Source organism: Lingula anatina, chromosome 4, assembly GCF_051362555.1.
Source record: "Lingula anatina isolate TDL-2025a chromosome 4, LinAna3.0, whole genome shotgun sequence".
Classification (NCBI taxonomy): Eukaryota; Metazoa; Brachiopoda; class Lingulata; order Lingulida; family Lingulidae; genus Lingula; species Lingula anatina.
The window spans coordinates 26,463,673-26,477,242 of NC_141770.1; the positions used below are offsets into that span (position 1 = coordinate 26,463,673).

General features: G+C 37.7%; 1 protein-coding gene across 8 annotated transcripts in view; it reads right to left on the bottom strand.

Annotated features, from left to right (window-relative positions):
* The window catches only part of LOC106152420 (protein MTSS 2), a 58,736-nt gene that overhangs the window by 3,430 nt on the left and 41,736 nt on the right, over positions 1-13,570 (bottom strand). For 4 of the 8 annotated variants that reach the window (XM_087011247.1, XM_087011243.1, XM_087011249.1 and 1 more), the window contains 11 exons: positions 13,077-13,161; positions 11,999-12,090; positions 9,868-9,942; positions 9,277-9,434; positions 8,797-8,952; positions 6,692-6,832; positions 5,366-5,488; positions 4,363-4,882; positions 3,560-3,684; positions 2,263-2,373; positions 1,099-1,279 (listed from right to left, as the gene is read on the bottom strand). In XM_087011247.1, coding sequence (XP_086867373.1) covers positions 1,099-1,279; positions 2,263-2,373; positions 3,560-3,684; positions 4,363-4,882; positions 5,366-5,488; positions 6,692-6,832; positions 8,797-8,952; positions 9,277-9,434; positions 9,868-9,942; positions 11,999-12,090; positions 13,077-13,161 — 1,767 coding nt within the window. The remainder of the gene's footprint in view (positions 1-1,098; positions 1,280-2,262; positions 2,374-3,559; positions 3,685-4,362; positions 4,883-5,365; positions 5,489-6,691; positions 6,833-8,796; positions 8,953-9,276; positions 9,435-9,867; positions 9,943-11,998; positions 12,091-13,076; positions 13,162-13,570) is intronic. The other 4 variants (XM_087011244.1, XM_087011246.1, XM_087011245.1 and 1 more) reach the window with 4 other exon arrangements.

The following is a 13,570-nucleotide window of genomic DNA, read 5'->3' on the forward strand; positions in this document are numbered from 1 at the left end:
AAAAAAATGAAGGTAAACAGGATTTAAATAAATAATATCACAGAAAATGCAAACATAAACAAGTAGAAGTACAACAAAATATTCTGAAGAAACAATGTTACTTTTTACTATTTTACAACACTGATATTAATTCAAGATGCTTAAGTCTAGAAATGTCAGAAAAGAGAAGCAACATTTAAGAGAAAGTCACTTTAACTCTGAACAAATACATATTTCAAGATACAACATAAATAAAGAATGCATAGCAAATTCAGTAAGAAGATGTGCCAGACAGCACTGGTTTCAAGCACATGATCTACAGCACAAAAACATGGAAAGATGCTTCCTTTTGCAGGAAATGTAGGTTTGCTTGAAGGATTCTAAAAGCAGCACAAAAACTGATGTAAACAGTGCACGGGTATCTATCAACACAAAAAAAAAAGAGTGCAAAAAAAGCATCCCCAAGCATTTCAAAGCCAATGTGGTGCAAATGGAAAGAAATGTGCACAACCCTGAATCCTCCCCAATGCAATTCAAGTAGCATCATTCTCAGCTGCTGCAGTCAGGCAAAAACACATGCCCTATTAAGCTACCCTGATGTACACAACCATGATGATTCTAAATAAGAGGTTATGTAACCACGTAAACCCCATTTACACTGGACGGCGTCCTTTCTGGCATTGTTGTGGTCGTAAAAATGAGGCACAAGCATCACTTTGGTTGCAGAATGAATGCTCAATGATCGGCCAGTTGTTGGCACATAAAGTTTTTTTTACTCTCAAACAGGGCTGTACTACGTCCAGTGATGACGTCCAGTGTAAAAAGGGCTTTACTCTCAGTGTAGGATGTATAAATGAGCAAGTCAAAAATGACAACCAATTCCCAAAGCCAACAAATGACCATGTTTACACAAAGTCAAACTTAGACTTAAAAGGAATAAGTTGATATCACAAGATTCCAGATTCCATATAAACCTCATGTGAGGCAATCTGAATCTGTTGATATCAACGAATCCATATAACGGTCTAAGCAAGTCCCTGTGCAAACATGCCTGGAACTGAAGTATCCCACAATGCATCACACTGCACATGAAGTCTCCACTCCTCCCCACAGCCTCACCTTCACTGTTAATAGTGTCCTCCGACCCTGATGGAGTGCTGTTCATGGTGCCGTAGCCACTAGAGCACTGCAGAGAGGCGTGGCTGATGGCACAGTTGTTCTGTTCATAGGTTGTCTCCAAGGCTGCTGTGCTCGCCTCCAACTCACGAATGGCGTCTGCTAACTCTGAGGAGTCTGGGCCCTGAAAATGTTAACAGACAAGGTTAGAGACTGTGCTCAATATATTGCTATATCAGCCCAGCAAGCATCTTCATCTATATAAATTTGTGCCCAAGACTGTTGTGCATTTTTTCCCCCTTTTTTTCACCGAAACAACACCAAGCACATTTTTTCGTGACATTATGTTTTATGATAAAAGTAACAATAAATATTTATGTTCAACTACTACAGACTTTGTTAATAACAATGCAATTGAATGTTTTAACATAAAATTACCAGGTACACTCAGTTGCATCAATATCACTTAAGTCTTTCTATTCTCAATTTCTAGCAATCTAACAATAATAACCAGAAGTTCACTGAAGCAGGGTCTCCTTGCCCTCGCTGTTGGTCACATTAAGGTGCACATTCTAATCATGGTGACCGAGGGTGACTATTTGGTGACGGTGAGCACAACACTCAAAGATACACCAAATATATGTGATAAATCAGCCTGTGCACATTAACAATTTATAAATCAATCACTGCCTCATAATTTCTCTGCCATTACAAAGCCACATTCACTTTGCATTTAAAATCACGACAAGCAAGCATCTAAAATAAGAGCTTATTAAAATCATGCTGTGCAAATTTATAGGAAATCATCAAAACTGGACACAAACATATAATATAGCATGCCTATTATTAAGCCAAATTAAAATGCAATGACCCATGGTGCATTAAAAGCAAAATTACTAAGGCACAAAGCAACTGCCTTTCTTTACCTTCATGTTGATTTTTATTGTATTTTTTTTTTGTCAAAAACAATCAATTTCATTAAAAATTTATTTGGATTTTACCAAGGTACATGCAGTTGATATTGTTAAGGAGTTAATTTAAAGTATAATCACAATAATGCATTCTTTGTAGGGGAAATAAATGGATCACGAAAACATGTGCATCATTCACACTAGCAAAACACATAGCAAACAACAAACACCACCACAGCGCCATCTAGAGTCTTGCCTGGTATGCCACTGCTGCTGCCCCCTGGTGTCCATGCATGCTGTGGAGGGCAGCAGTGCTCGCCTCCAGTTCACGCACAGCAGCTGCTAAGTCTAAACAATGCCCACTCTCCTGAGAGAGGAGGAAAGAAATGGTTAAGATCAAGCCAATACTTCTCACGATTTATTTCTTACAAATTATCACAAAACTCCACCACCTGTGTAAACTTATGCTCCTATTACATGCCAGGGTCGTATATATCTTTATCCCATGCTATACCATTAGCATCCAAATGCATTCAAATACTCATGCCACTCAACACGACAAAACTTACTTTTTACTACACTGGATTTCTATTATTCTTATGTTTACAATAATTCAGTACTAAACCACACTATTGTAATATGACATGATCACTACCAGCATGCCATTTGATGTTCATTTTCAACAAGCAGGAAGAACATGTAAGCAAGCAATAAGCCCATATTGAGGGTAGTCTGTAACAACACCCACTGGTCTAGACAGTTGATATGTAGATTTAGAATAGGAATAGCAACATAAAATAATTTTTTCCAAGTAACTTCCAGTTAATTCTTATGGAAATTTTGGCACTTGTTTAAAATCTTCCTCACATTATCTAAAAAATTCCATCTTTGGACCAATTAGTTCTATTTTAGACAAAGTCTGAAAAGTGTAAGGTACAGACTGCAAGGATAACATGTTAGTAGCAGAAGTAATTTTTGAGCTCCATCTGCTGATGCAACAAGGAATACATTCACACTACTGGTTTTCAATAAACTGTCACCCCTTCCACTGACATATTCAAGTGACAGTAAAAAGACAGTGACATTTCAGTGTCACCTATCATAAAGTGACACCAGCACAACCTTCTGTCATAATGTGTTCAGGTGACTGATGTGTCACTGACATTCCACCGTCACCTGTCACAGCACGACGTCACCACATCTTGTGATGCAGACGTTAAGTATTTATGGCATTCACTATCTGGGACAACTTTGGCATCTTAACCACATATGCTACTTCAATATATAATGAACACCACAAACAGCATATTTTGATTTTTCCCTTAATGAAAGCACTGCTACAGTCATGGTTGGGGGGGGGGGGGGAGGGGGATCTTTTCCCTCCTCTCAACCCCTCCCCTCTTCCTCTTAACTTTTCCTGCCCTTCACAAAAAATCCCGAAAAAAGAGAAGAAATTAAAAAAATGGTAGTAAATTCTCATCCCAATAAGAAAGTAATTTTTAATGCACCAAACAAAAAAATCTGGCCCATCTTGTTGTCACATGGGAACTCACCTCTGCAGCTCCCTCTGTAGGGGTTTGTGCCGTCTGTGGCGTAGTATTGCCGTTGACCTCGGGTCTACCATGTCCTGTTATTCTGGCGATTTCTTCCATGTTCATGTATGTGGCCTGCTGAAGTTCTAAATAATAATAATAATTATAATTATCATTATTAAAATAAATGGTTAAAATAAGCTATTGAAAAACAATACTGATTTACTAACAAACCTCAACTTTTAATTGATGTAACGTAAGGTTAATTTTACACAAGAAAACTTTGAAATAGCAGATAACTTTAAATAAAAATTCAAGAAGGAAAAAATAAAATGGAATAAAACAAGCTTTAAACTACCATTAGTGTTAGTGTAAATTACATTTAAAAGACTAGGTTAAATGAACTTAAAAAAAAAGACTAACTAAAACAAGATAGGAAGAGAAAGACACAAATGCCTGTACTTGAACAAGACTAGAGTAACATAACATTTAGAGCAGAACATAACAAGCATTGTCATGCCCAGATCATTCATCCTTTCATTCATTTCTTTCTTCTTTCATTCATTTTTATATATACCTTCATTCCTTCATCAAAGGAAAATGCATATTAACTTAATTATTTCTGACAACTAAATTAAAACAGAAAAAGCTATTACAGTTAAACAACAATAAGAAGATTGTAAAAAACAAACATAACTCATTTTCACACAGCCAAAAAATACACTACAAAATGTCCTCTACAAATTAGTATACCACCCATCAAATTCCCCACAACTAATGTTACTGCTATCAGTCTTGTTTGTGCACACGTAATGTGTCTTTACCCTCCTCCGTGTCTTCTGAGAATTCATCCTTACTGTGACCCAATCCGGGTACCGTGGGGGTCTGAACTGGCTTGGGTTTCGGTTTCGGTCCAGTAGGGGGCCTGATGTCCCTCATCACTTGGGGCCTGTTTGGCTTGGCATAGATCGCCTGAACTTGAGGCTGCCTGGGGGCGCTGACGTGGAGCCCGATGTTAGGCGTCTGGTAGTGGCTGGCGCTGGGTGGGGTCGGAGGTCGGTCTTGGCCACCAGGGGTCAGGGTGCGGTCCAGCAACTCATTTGTGTCTGGAGGCTCAAAAGTCTGTGATGTCAATGGTGGCCGGGTGTGGTTCTTCTCGTAGGCTGTGGAGATGGTGTGTGGGCGTTCAAATTCCTGCGTGGGATCCTTGCGGACATGCGGAGGGTCAGGCCAGTTGGACCAGGTAGAAGTGGCAGAGGGTGGGGCAGGGTAGGGGGAACACGGGGTGGACGCGTTACTGGAGTCAGCTGTACTACTGCCACTACTGTTCTCTTGCGCTGGCACCTGGAGAGAAATTATCACAAATATCAACATGTGATGCCACAACAAATACAAGTGCACTTACCAAAAACCTAAATTTTCTTTGAAATATTTATGAAATTTTCATCGCACATTTTGTGCACATGGCATAGGATTTTTTTAAAATCTGCATTCGTTTCTGTGCAGCACCCACAAAACCTACCCTCCATTGGCCAAGAAATCCATTCAAGCAACATGCTGAGAATGCCTCATGTCATATATGTTTACCACAGAGATGATAAATAAAATCATACTTCATATACAACAAATAAGTTACAGCGTAAGCTTACATGAAGTCGGGTGAAAAAAAAATAAGTGAGAAAAATCATCATAATAGAGAGATTAGCAGCAATAATCCAAATGTATTACAAACCAAAATCCTTTTTAAAATCTTAGAAAAAAAAAATCAGCCCGTGGAAGAGAAAATTAAATGGTGTAAAATTTGCTTACACTTGGTCCAACTCATACCTGTCGTTTGAAGTCTGGCGCGGGTGGAGTGAGGGGTTTCAGAAACAACGTGTCTTGCGACGTGAAGCCCGAATCTTGAGAAGAAACGCTGGACAGCCTCATAGTCCCCGGCATTGCAAGTTGCTATAATGCAAGAAACAAGGGCTAGTGTAAGCAAACACACCAATAGATGGAGACACCTGCTCAAGCAAACTCACCAATAGATGGAGGCACAAGCAAACTGCACAGGAAGCCATTCAATGCATGATTACATATAAATGAGTGTATAATTTGTCAAAACTTAATACCTTTTAAGCATATAAATATCATTTATTTTTTGTGAGTTAAGCATGTGGGAATAATAAAATTCTATGGTGCACTATCAACAAGATTGTTATTTGAAAACAAAAACCTGGATTATAAACCTAGTTCTTCAAATACTACAACAGAATCTTATTGAGGGTTAAGTGCATGTTGATCATGGATGAATTTGCAAGAATTCCATTTCTTAATCCTGAAGTTGCCCCTTTGTAATTTTGTAGCAGCAGTAAGAAAGATAGGTTCTAAAGGGGTTACACATATACTATATATAGCGCATATGTTAATGCACACACATACAGGAGTATGAGTACATGTCCACAATAAAACACTAAATAATGCACTGCTAGAACAACATGAGCTCAAATGTAAATATATGTGCCCATTCTACCGAATATTTTCTACTGCCCGATTTACCTAAGCTGACTTCTTGAGGGATGTATGTTTTGTTTAATTTGTTTGTCTTTATTGCATGTGTATAGGAATGAATTTGAACTGCATATGAAAGTTTGCATAAAAGATATGGATATTTGTCAATTTCACATTGTGTAGTTTTTTTTTTTTTTTTTGAGTGTTGATTATGGTGGTTTTGTAGTGGAAACTACATTAGTTTGATGAACACCTATGTGCGCGTGAAGGGATCTAACCTGTGTTAGGATTTTTACAGCGAATTTATGTTGGCTGGAAGAGCTCTACTGGATCACTGCAGGTGCTATACATATCAGAGTATCCATGCATAGGCATGTGCATGAATGTGTTTACTATGTGTGTATGGGGCTGTCTTACCTTGTTGGGTTCTTATAGCATAAATGATGATAGACGGGAGAGTGAAATTTACTGGCGCCGCTGGAGGAGCTAAACATGTGTGTGGGACTTTCTTACCTGTGCCGGGATCTTATGGTGTGTGAAATTTACTGCCACCACAGGAGGAAGAGGAGGGGGAGGGGGAAGAGGAGGGGGAGGAAGAGTGTGTGCGTGTGCGTGCGCGCACGTACGGATGGCATGAGTGAGTGGGTCCACATGACTTACCTGTGTCGGGTTCTTATAGCGTATATGATGATGGCTGGGAGAGTGAGATTTACTGGAGCCACTGGAGGAGCTGGTCATGCTGCTTATACTGCACATACTGGACTTTCTGGACCCCAGGGAGCTGGGGGAGCTGGGGGGTGTCTGGAATACATGGGGATATGGGCATTAACATTGAGCAATATCATAGTTATGATTATCTTTATATACCAGCAGTATCTTAGGATAAAAGCCATTAAGGTTCATAATAATATACACAAAACTGAGGAAGTATGGAAATCTATTGATAATAAATAAATAAATAAATAAATAAATAAATAAATAAATAAATAATTTCAACCTGTGCTAAGTACTTTATGACAGAAGCCTTTAAGTTTATGGATAAATAAATAAATAAATAAATAAATAAATAAATAAATAAACTAGAGGATCAGAGAGGCGATACCGCCTCCGGATATTGTACCACCAGCTGGAGTAAGCGCATTCAAATGGAACCACCCCCCCCCCCCCCCCAAAAAAAAAGGGACACCACAACCAGTCTTGTCCTTGACAAGCTCTATGCAATAAACAAGAATTTTCAAAATATGCAAAAAAAAAACAAAAATGAAAAAACAACATACAAAAGGTCCAATCAAGCGGATTTTCCAATTGGCCTGTATTTTCCTAACATTGATCACTCCTGTGATTTTCTAGACACTAGGCCTATTAGTTTTCCTTGAAATGTGTTATCAGTGTTGCATATATGCTGACAAAAGAGAAAACGTAAGGGCAACACTGAGCATATCTCTGCTAGTTTTGAAGATATGAGGGGCAAGAAAATATGCAATGGTCAGTTCATGGTATATGATTTCCTATTCAAGTTAATTAGTAACTATGGGTATCTCCTTGCTAATTTTGGAGATAAAGAGGCCAGAAAACATGCAAAGTACAGTTTATCATAAAAAGTAGGTCAAAGGTCAATTTCAAGGTCACAGTTAGATTGCCAGTATATGACTTCCTGTTCAGGTTCAATAGTAACTATGGGTGTATCTCTGCCAGTTTTCTAGATATAGGGGAGATAATTTTTGCAAAGTTCAGTTCATGGTGAAAAGTAGGTCAAAGGTCAATTTCAAGGTCACAGTTAGATTATCAGTATATGACTTCCTATTCAAGTTCAATAGTAACTAAGGGCTTATCTCTGCTAATTTTTGAGTAATTCACATTTCATTTTCACCAATGAATTTTGGATGTTGAATTTTTTGATATAGTGCAATGCCTAAGCCGTATTAAAAACAAAAAAAATGGACACCAACCCCAGTGTTGCCCTTGACAAGTTCTACAAAATGCAAAAAACAAGAGTTCTCTAGCATTAACGGTTCCAGAATTAGAGAGAATTTTCAGTTTCAGCATCTAATGGCCGCTACTACCATGAAAATGCACCGATTGACCCCAAACTCACGAAAATGAAAGATGACCCTAAGGGTAACACCTGCCCATAATATTATAGGTAAGATATGTTTCGTTTTTTAAATATCGGCTGAAATAAAAATTTTCTCGCAAAAAATTCCCATTTTTAGAAAATTTTGGCCCGTTTGACCTTGAAATAAAGGTCAAAGGTCAAATCCAAGGGCATATTTGAAATCCTCACATATGACTTTTGGTCAGCCATCTGTAGTAATTTTTCCCATAATTCCATTGGTTTGGGAGATATTTAGCATTGAATTTTCAAAATTTTTGACAAGGGTGCATTTCAACGAGCGTCACGCCCAGGTCAATGCACCAACTGAGACAAAAAAACCTGGGGGTTCAAGTTGAGATTATATGTGACCCAAATCCAAGAGATGGGGACACAGGTCCTTGCGGTCTAGGAGGAGAAGCGGTAACGGTGACTCGTATCCCACGTCATCCTGCGGAGCCGCAGGAGCCGGCGGAGCCGGCGGAGCTGTACGAGACGGGTCGGGACTAAAACCATGAGTACCGCCAGCGTACACGCTGGTGGTACTAATAATATACACCTGTGTGATATCTTTTATGACAAAAGTCTTTAATATAACCTTTGTAATAACATACGAAACTGGAAGAATCCGGAAATAAATTAACAAACGTTCAATGAACACCCCCTCCTGTACCTGATAAGACCAGGTGTGGTTATCTGATCCCTTGAGGTCCACAATAACCTGTTCACTGGACGCTGGTAGCTGGTTGGGGTCCTGACACTGCTGGTACAAGATGTCCAGGATCTCCTGAAGGTGGGTCACCTCTGTCAGCATCGAGATCTCTTCATCCTGGAGTAAAGGTGTCCGTTTAGTAATATGATTTTTATTATGTCATTGTGTTTTGTTAATGACATGGATGTCACCTTTGAATTATTATTATTATGATTATAATAACTTTATTATTATTTTTAATATCTCATGCATAGAGATTTATTAAACCTGGAAATATTATCATCATTATTGTTATTAATATTTTAACATTAAATAATAATATTTATGTGTCATTATGGAATTATTATTATCATTATTATACTATCATCATCATCGTTGTTGTCGTTTTTCGTTATGTTATGGACTGAGTGTGAACATTCCTGGTATCACATTAATACATACCACAACAGGTTTTAAACAACCCAAGAATTGACAGAAACGACTTCTTTCTTCAATGAGTGCGTTTCTGACAGCTTGTTTTTCCGTCTCCTCCAGCAGAAGATACTTGTCGTTCACGTCCTGCATGGCGTTGTCCAGTCGCGTCTGTATATCACATTTGCCTGGAAAATTCAAAACCAAATTATCAATGAAGGACACAAAGTGGCTATTTTTTTCTTATTTTTTTTTCATACCTCTCATGGCAATTCAATGTAGCTAAATACACCACTGCTGAGCTTATTTTGTACAATACATACATTTATCATTTAAAACTAAGACAGACTCAAATGTATCTACTAAGAACATCATTTCTTCAGTTCTCTGAAAGCATAGTCAAGTATATTCAAGTCAAATCAATAATTACAGTGGCATATTTGGAATTTCACACAAAAAAATGCAGATTTTTTGTATTTCCTCTCAAATTATTGTGTCAATATTGGTCCAGCTTGATTATTGAAATATTTGCAGATCATATTTTTTTAAAGAGAGGAAACTGGTTTGTAACACTATTTGGATTATTCCGGAAACTTGTCACTGGATAAAGACTGGCATTACCTTTCCTGGCTTTCTTCTGTAGCCTGATAGTGTCCGAGGATGCCTTCTTGATCTCCTGTCGCGCTCGCTTGTATTCTGAAACAACAGTAAGAGAAGGCTTAGTTACACAATGCAAACTCCAAACTCCAATGGCCAAACAGTGGACCTATTATTCTCCATGTATCTTTCAAATAAATTCTCTCGGAAGATTGTGACTGGAATTTGACCATTCAAAATATCCAAAATATCCAGCTCAAAAGGACTGAATTTGAGGTCCAATACTTCTGAAATGGAAGCAAACCTGGTAAAATGTCAATCTGAGGTGGCATGTTGAATAAAACAAATCACACAAAACAGACAGGAATGTAAAACAATTGCCCTGACTTTTATGATTTCACAGCATTGGGGATATTTTACAAAATTTCATAAAAACAATGGACAACAACGTCAAGTCTGTTTGGAATTTTCTTCTCATGTGACATAAAAGGCAACCATAAATAGACTTAATGGACTATAGTTTTCCTTTGATTAATATCAGAAGATTGACATTCAATATGTTTTTGGGGATTCAAAGTTTCAACAAATTAATTTAAATTGAAATAGAAGTGGTCATTTTATTCAAAATTTACTGAGAAAAATTGATTTAAATGATAATTCCACCAGAAAGGAATCAATCTAAAATCAAAGCCCAAAAGCAATATTCTGTTCCCAGTTACACATAATGTCAAACTGCTCACAAAAGGTCACCAACGATGATGCAGATAAACCAAATTAATAGTTAAACGTCTCCTCCATAAATGTGTGATTGATTGGTTGTGGATTGTGGTTTCAGCAAACAATCTGACCAGAGAAACCCATTAAAACACAGGGTTCTTATCAGCTGTGGAAGTGGACAGATGGCAGGGATCTAACAGGGATAGAACAGCTGGGAAAGATACAATTTTTGTGATGAAATTGGAAAACGGGAAATTGCCCCCCCCCCCTTCCCTTCTTGGGATATTTTATGTAAAAAATTAAGAAGAAATCTGGTTCCCCCCCCCCCCCCCCCAGTCCCCATACAGGATATTTTTAATCTCATTTGATCTCCGTTCACAGTAGAGGCTAATTTTTTTACATTAAAGCATGACTTATAGCTGATAGTTAAAAATATCACTGTGTGCATGTGAAGGTGTGCGTGCATGCATGTTAAAAATACATTTCACATCTACACCAGCAAAGACCAGTTAATCTTGGGGCTTTTTTTGTTAATTATCAACCAGCACAATAATAACCCACTTCTCCTTAAAAGACTTCTTAACTGATACCTATATAAGGAAATTAACCCTGAAAATCCCCATTAAACAGTGTGAACAAGTTCATATGATGGACCACAAATAACCCTTATTTCTGGGTGAATACCCTTTCTGGATGAAAATCCCAATCAATGTTAAGCCTACATAAAGCCAGCTTTAGCACTTACTAAAACTATCCTCATACAAATTCTTTACATCTATCTATTTCTGGACTTATGACGTCTAACGATGCTTTATTTATGGCTATGATGAGCCTATGTCCTCATCACAGGAATATTGGCAGGTGCATTATCTATTAACATACTAAAATAGATATAAATAAATAAATATTCCGTGTTCTCTGACTGGTGATAATTCAACTGACAGAGGAGACCTTTAGAACGAAATAAAAGAAATGAAAAATTTCAACTATCTTCTCTAAATTTGCCACTGATTTAGTCCAAAGTGATTTGGCTTAAAAATTTTTTCTTTTAAATCTTAGAATGAGCCCTAATGTTGGTTGTTGGTCTAAAATCTGCCATAGTGTTTGTAATAAGTCTTGTCCATCAGTTTATTGAGTTCAACAATATGGAGAGAGAGGCTTCAGTTGATTTCCCTAGAGGCTATTTGTTACACATATCATGATAGGATATGTACCTGTAGACCATTGATTCTGAAGGTCAGAGAGAATTTGCTTCTGGAAAATGTCTTTTGGGTATGAGTTGTTGCAGATAAAGAGACTTCTGGATGCATTCACATTTCTTGCATTCTTTTAAATCTATTAAATCTATTAAATCATTCATTAATATTGGTGATTGGTGTACATATTAATAAGGCCAGATAATTTACATAAATAAATAAGATGTCAAATCAAGACCCACCTTTAGCATGTTCTTTATCCAGGTGTGCCACTGTCTTCTTCCAGTCTTCCATCTTCTCTTGTAAAGGTGTCACCATGCCGTCCATCAGACAACTACAGGGGAAGACGAAAGAAATAACATACATGTTATGATAAACTATCATAATATCACTTGGAAAACTTAATATGTGTGTGTGTGTGTGTGTTTTTTTGTGTGCATGTGCATGTGCAGCCATGCATCCCAGCGCGAAACATGTTTAAGGGCACGATGGGGGTGGTCATGATTGAAAAATAACACTCAGAAGTTCTGTTTATTTTACAACAAACTGCTATAACAGCTTATGCAATCATATAGTTATAATCATAAACACTTCATCTATATGCTAGTGGAATTGTAGGGTCCTTAGTGAGTTAGATTAGTAAAAATTACACACAGAACTGTAAATCCAGACCTCGTTCTACAAGATATCTGGAGAAGGAAGGAAGGAGGGAAGGAGGAGAGGTTAACTCCACAGGGAATCAATACAGTCTGGGGTTGAACTGCCTCATTGATTAGACTGCTCCAGATCTGCTTCTGATCAATTTCACGAACGTGCACGGCAACTTTGTGAGACTGCACCCAAATACCTGGGATCAATACAGTGACACACTACGATACGTAGATGTGTGTGCGTGTGCTTGTTTGAGTGCATGCAGGGCTGATTTTACGGAGGCTTGTTTCACAAAATGACTGTGTAAAAAATTCCAACTTCACGAAATCTGCTAAAAATTTCACCCAAGTAATTAGATTTTCAGTTTCTAGAAGACTGCTCATCTCATTTTTTTCACTCTTTGAACTAAGTCTCTGGGGCATATTGTGAATGTCTTGTCCTACTAAGTGAAACATGGGCAAATATCAGTGCAAAGATGTTAAAAGAAAGAGCAAACATTAGGATATGAAAACGAACTGACAAAAAACATTAGAGCTTTATCTTTATCCCTAGAGTGCCACTGTTTTCTGGTATGTCTTAAGTTCCAGCGTGTGTGTGCATGTTGGACAATCAAGGTAACAGACAGGTGTAACATCTTCAGACACCTTTACTCAACACCCACAAACATACCTTGTGAAGGACTTGAGTTTGTTCTCTATACTTTTGTGGCGTAGACATAGTCTTGTGAGAGCAGATCCGATATCTCTGGTAGCACCTAGAAATAGAAAACCAAACCACGTGAATAAACACGTTAACACGCGTGTTACAGCATGCCATATTACACGACACAGTATGCATGATATAACACACTCGTGTACTGAGTACATCAAGCAGTGGTCTTATAACACTTAAACAAAAGGTTCCTGATCTATTTTTGCATTAAAACCATTCTCTCTCTGCAGGAATATTGATCTTGGCAAGAGAACATAAATCTGGTGATATAATCTAAATTGCTATCTTATAAAACACTAGAAAGCAATTTCATAAGAAAGGGAAAAATTACTTCTCAGAACAACAAACTGAGAGTCATCTTTAACACACAGAATAACATTTTTCTTTGATAATCCAGGTATTAAAATTCTATGGTATTCAGTAATCAAGTAATAATTCTTTCACATTCAGGG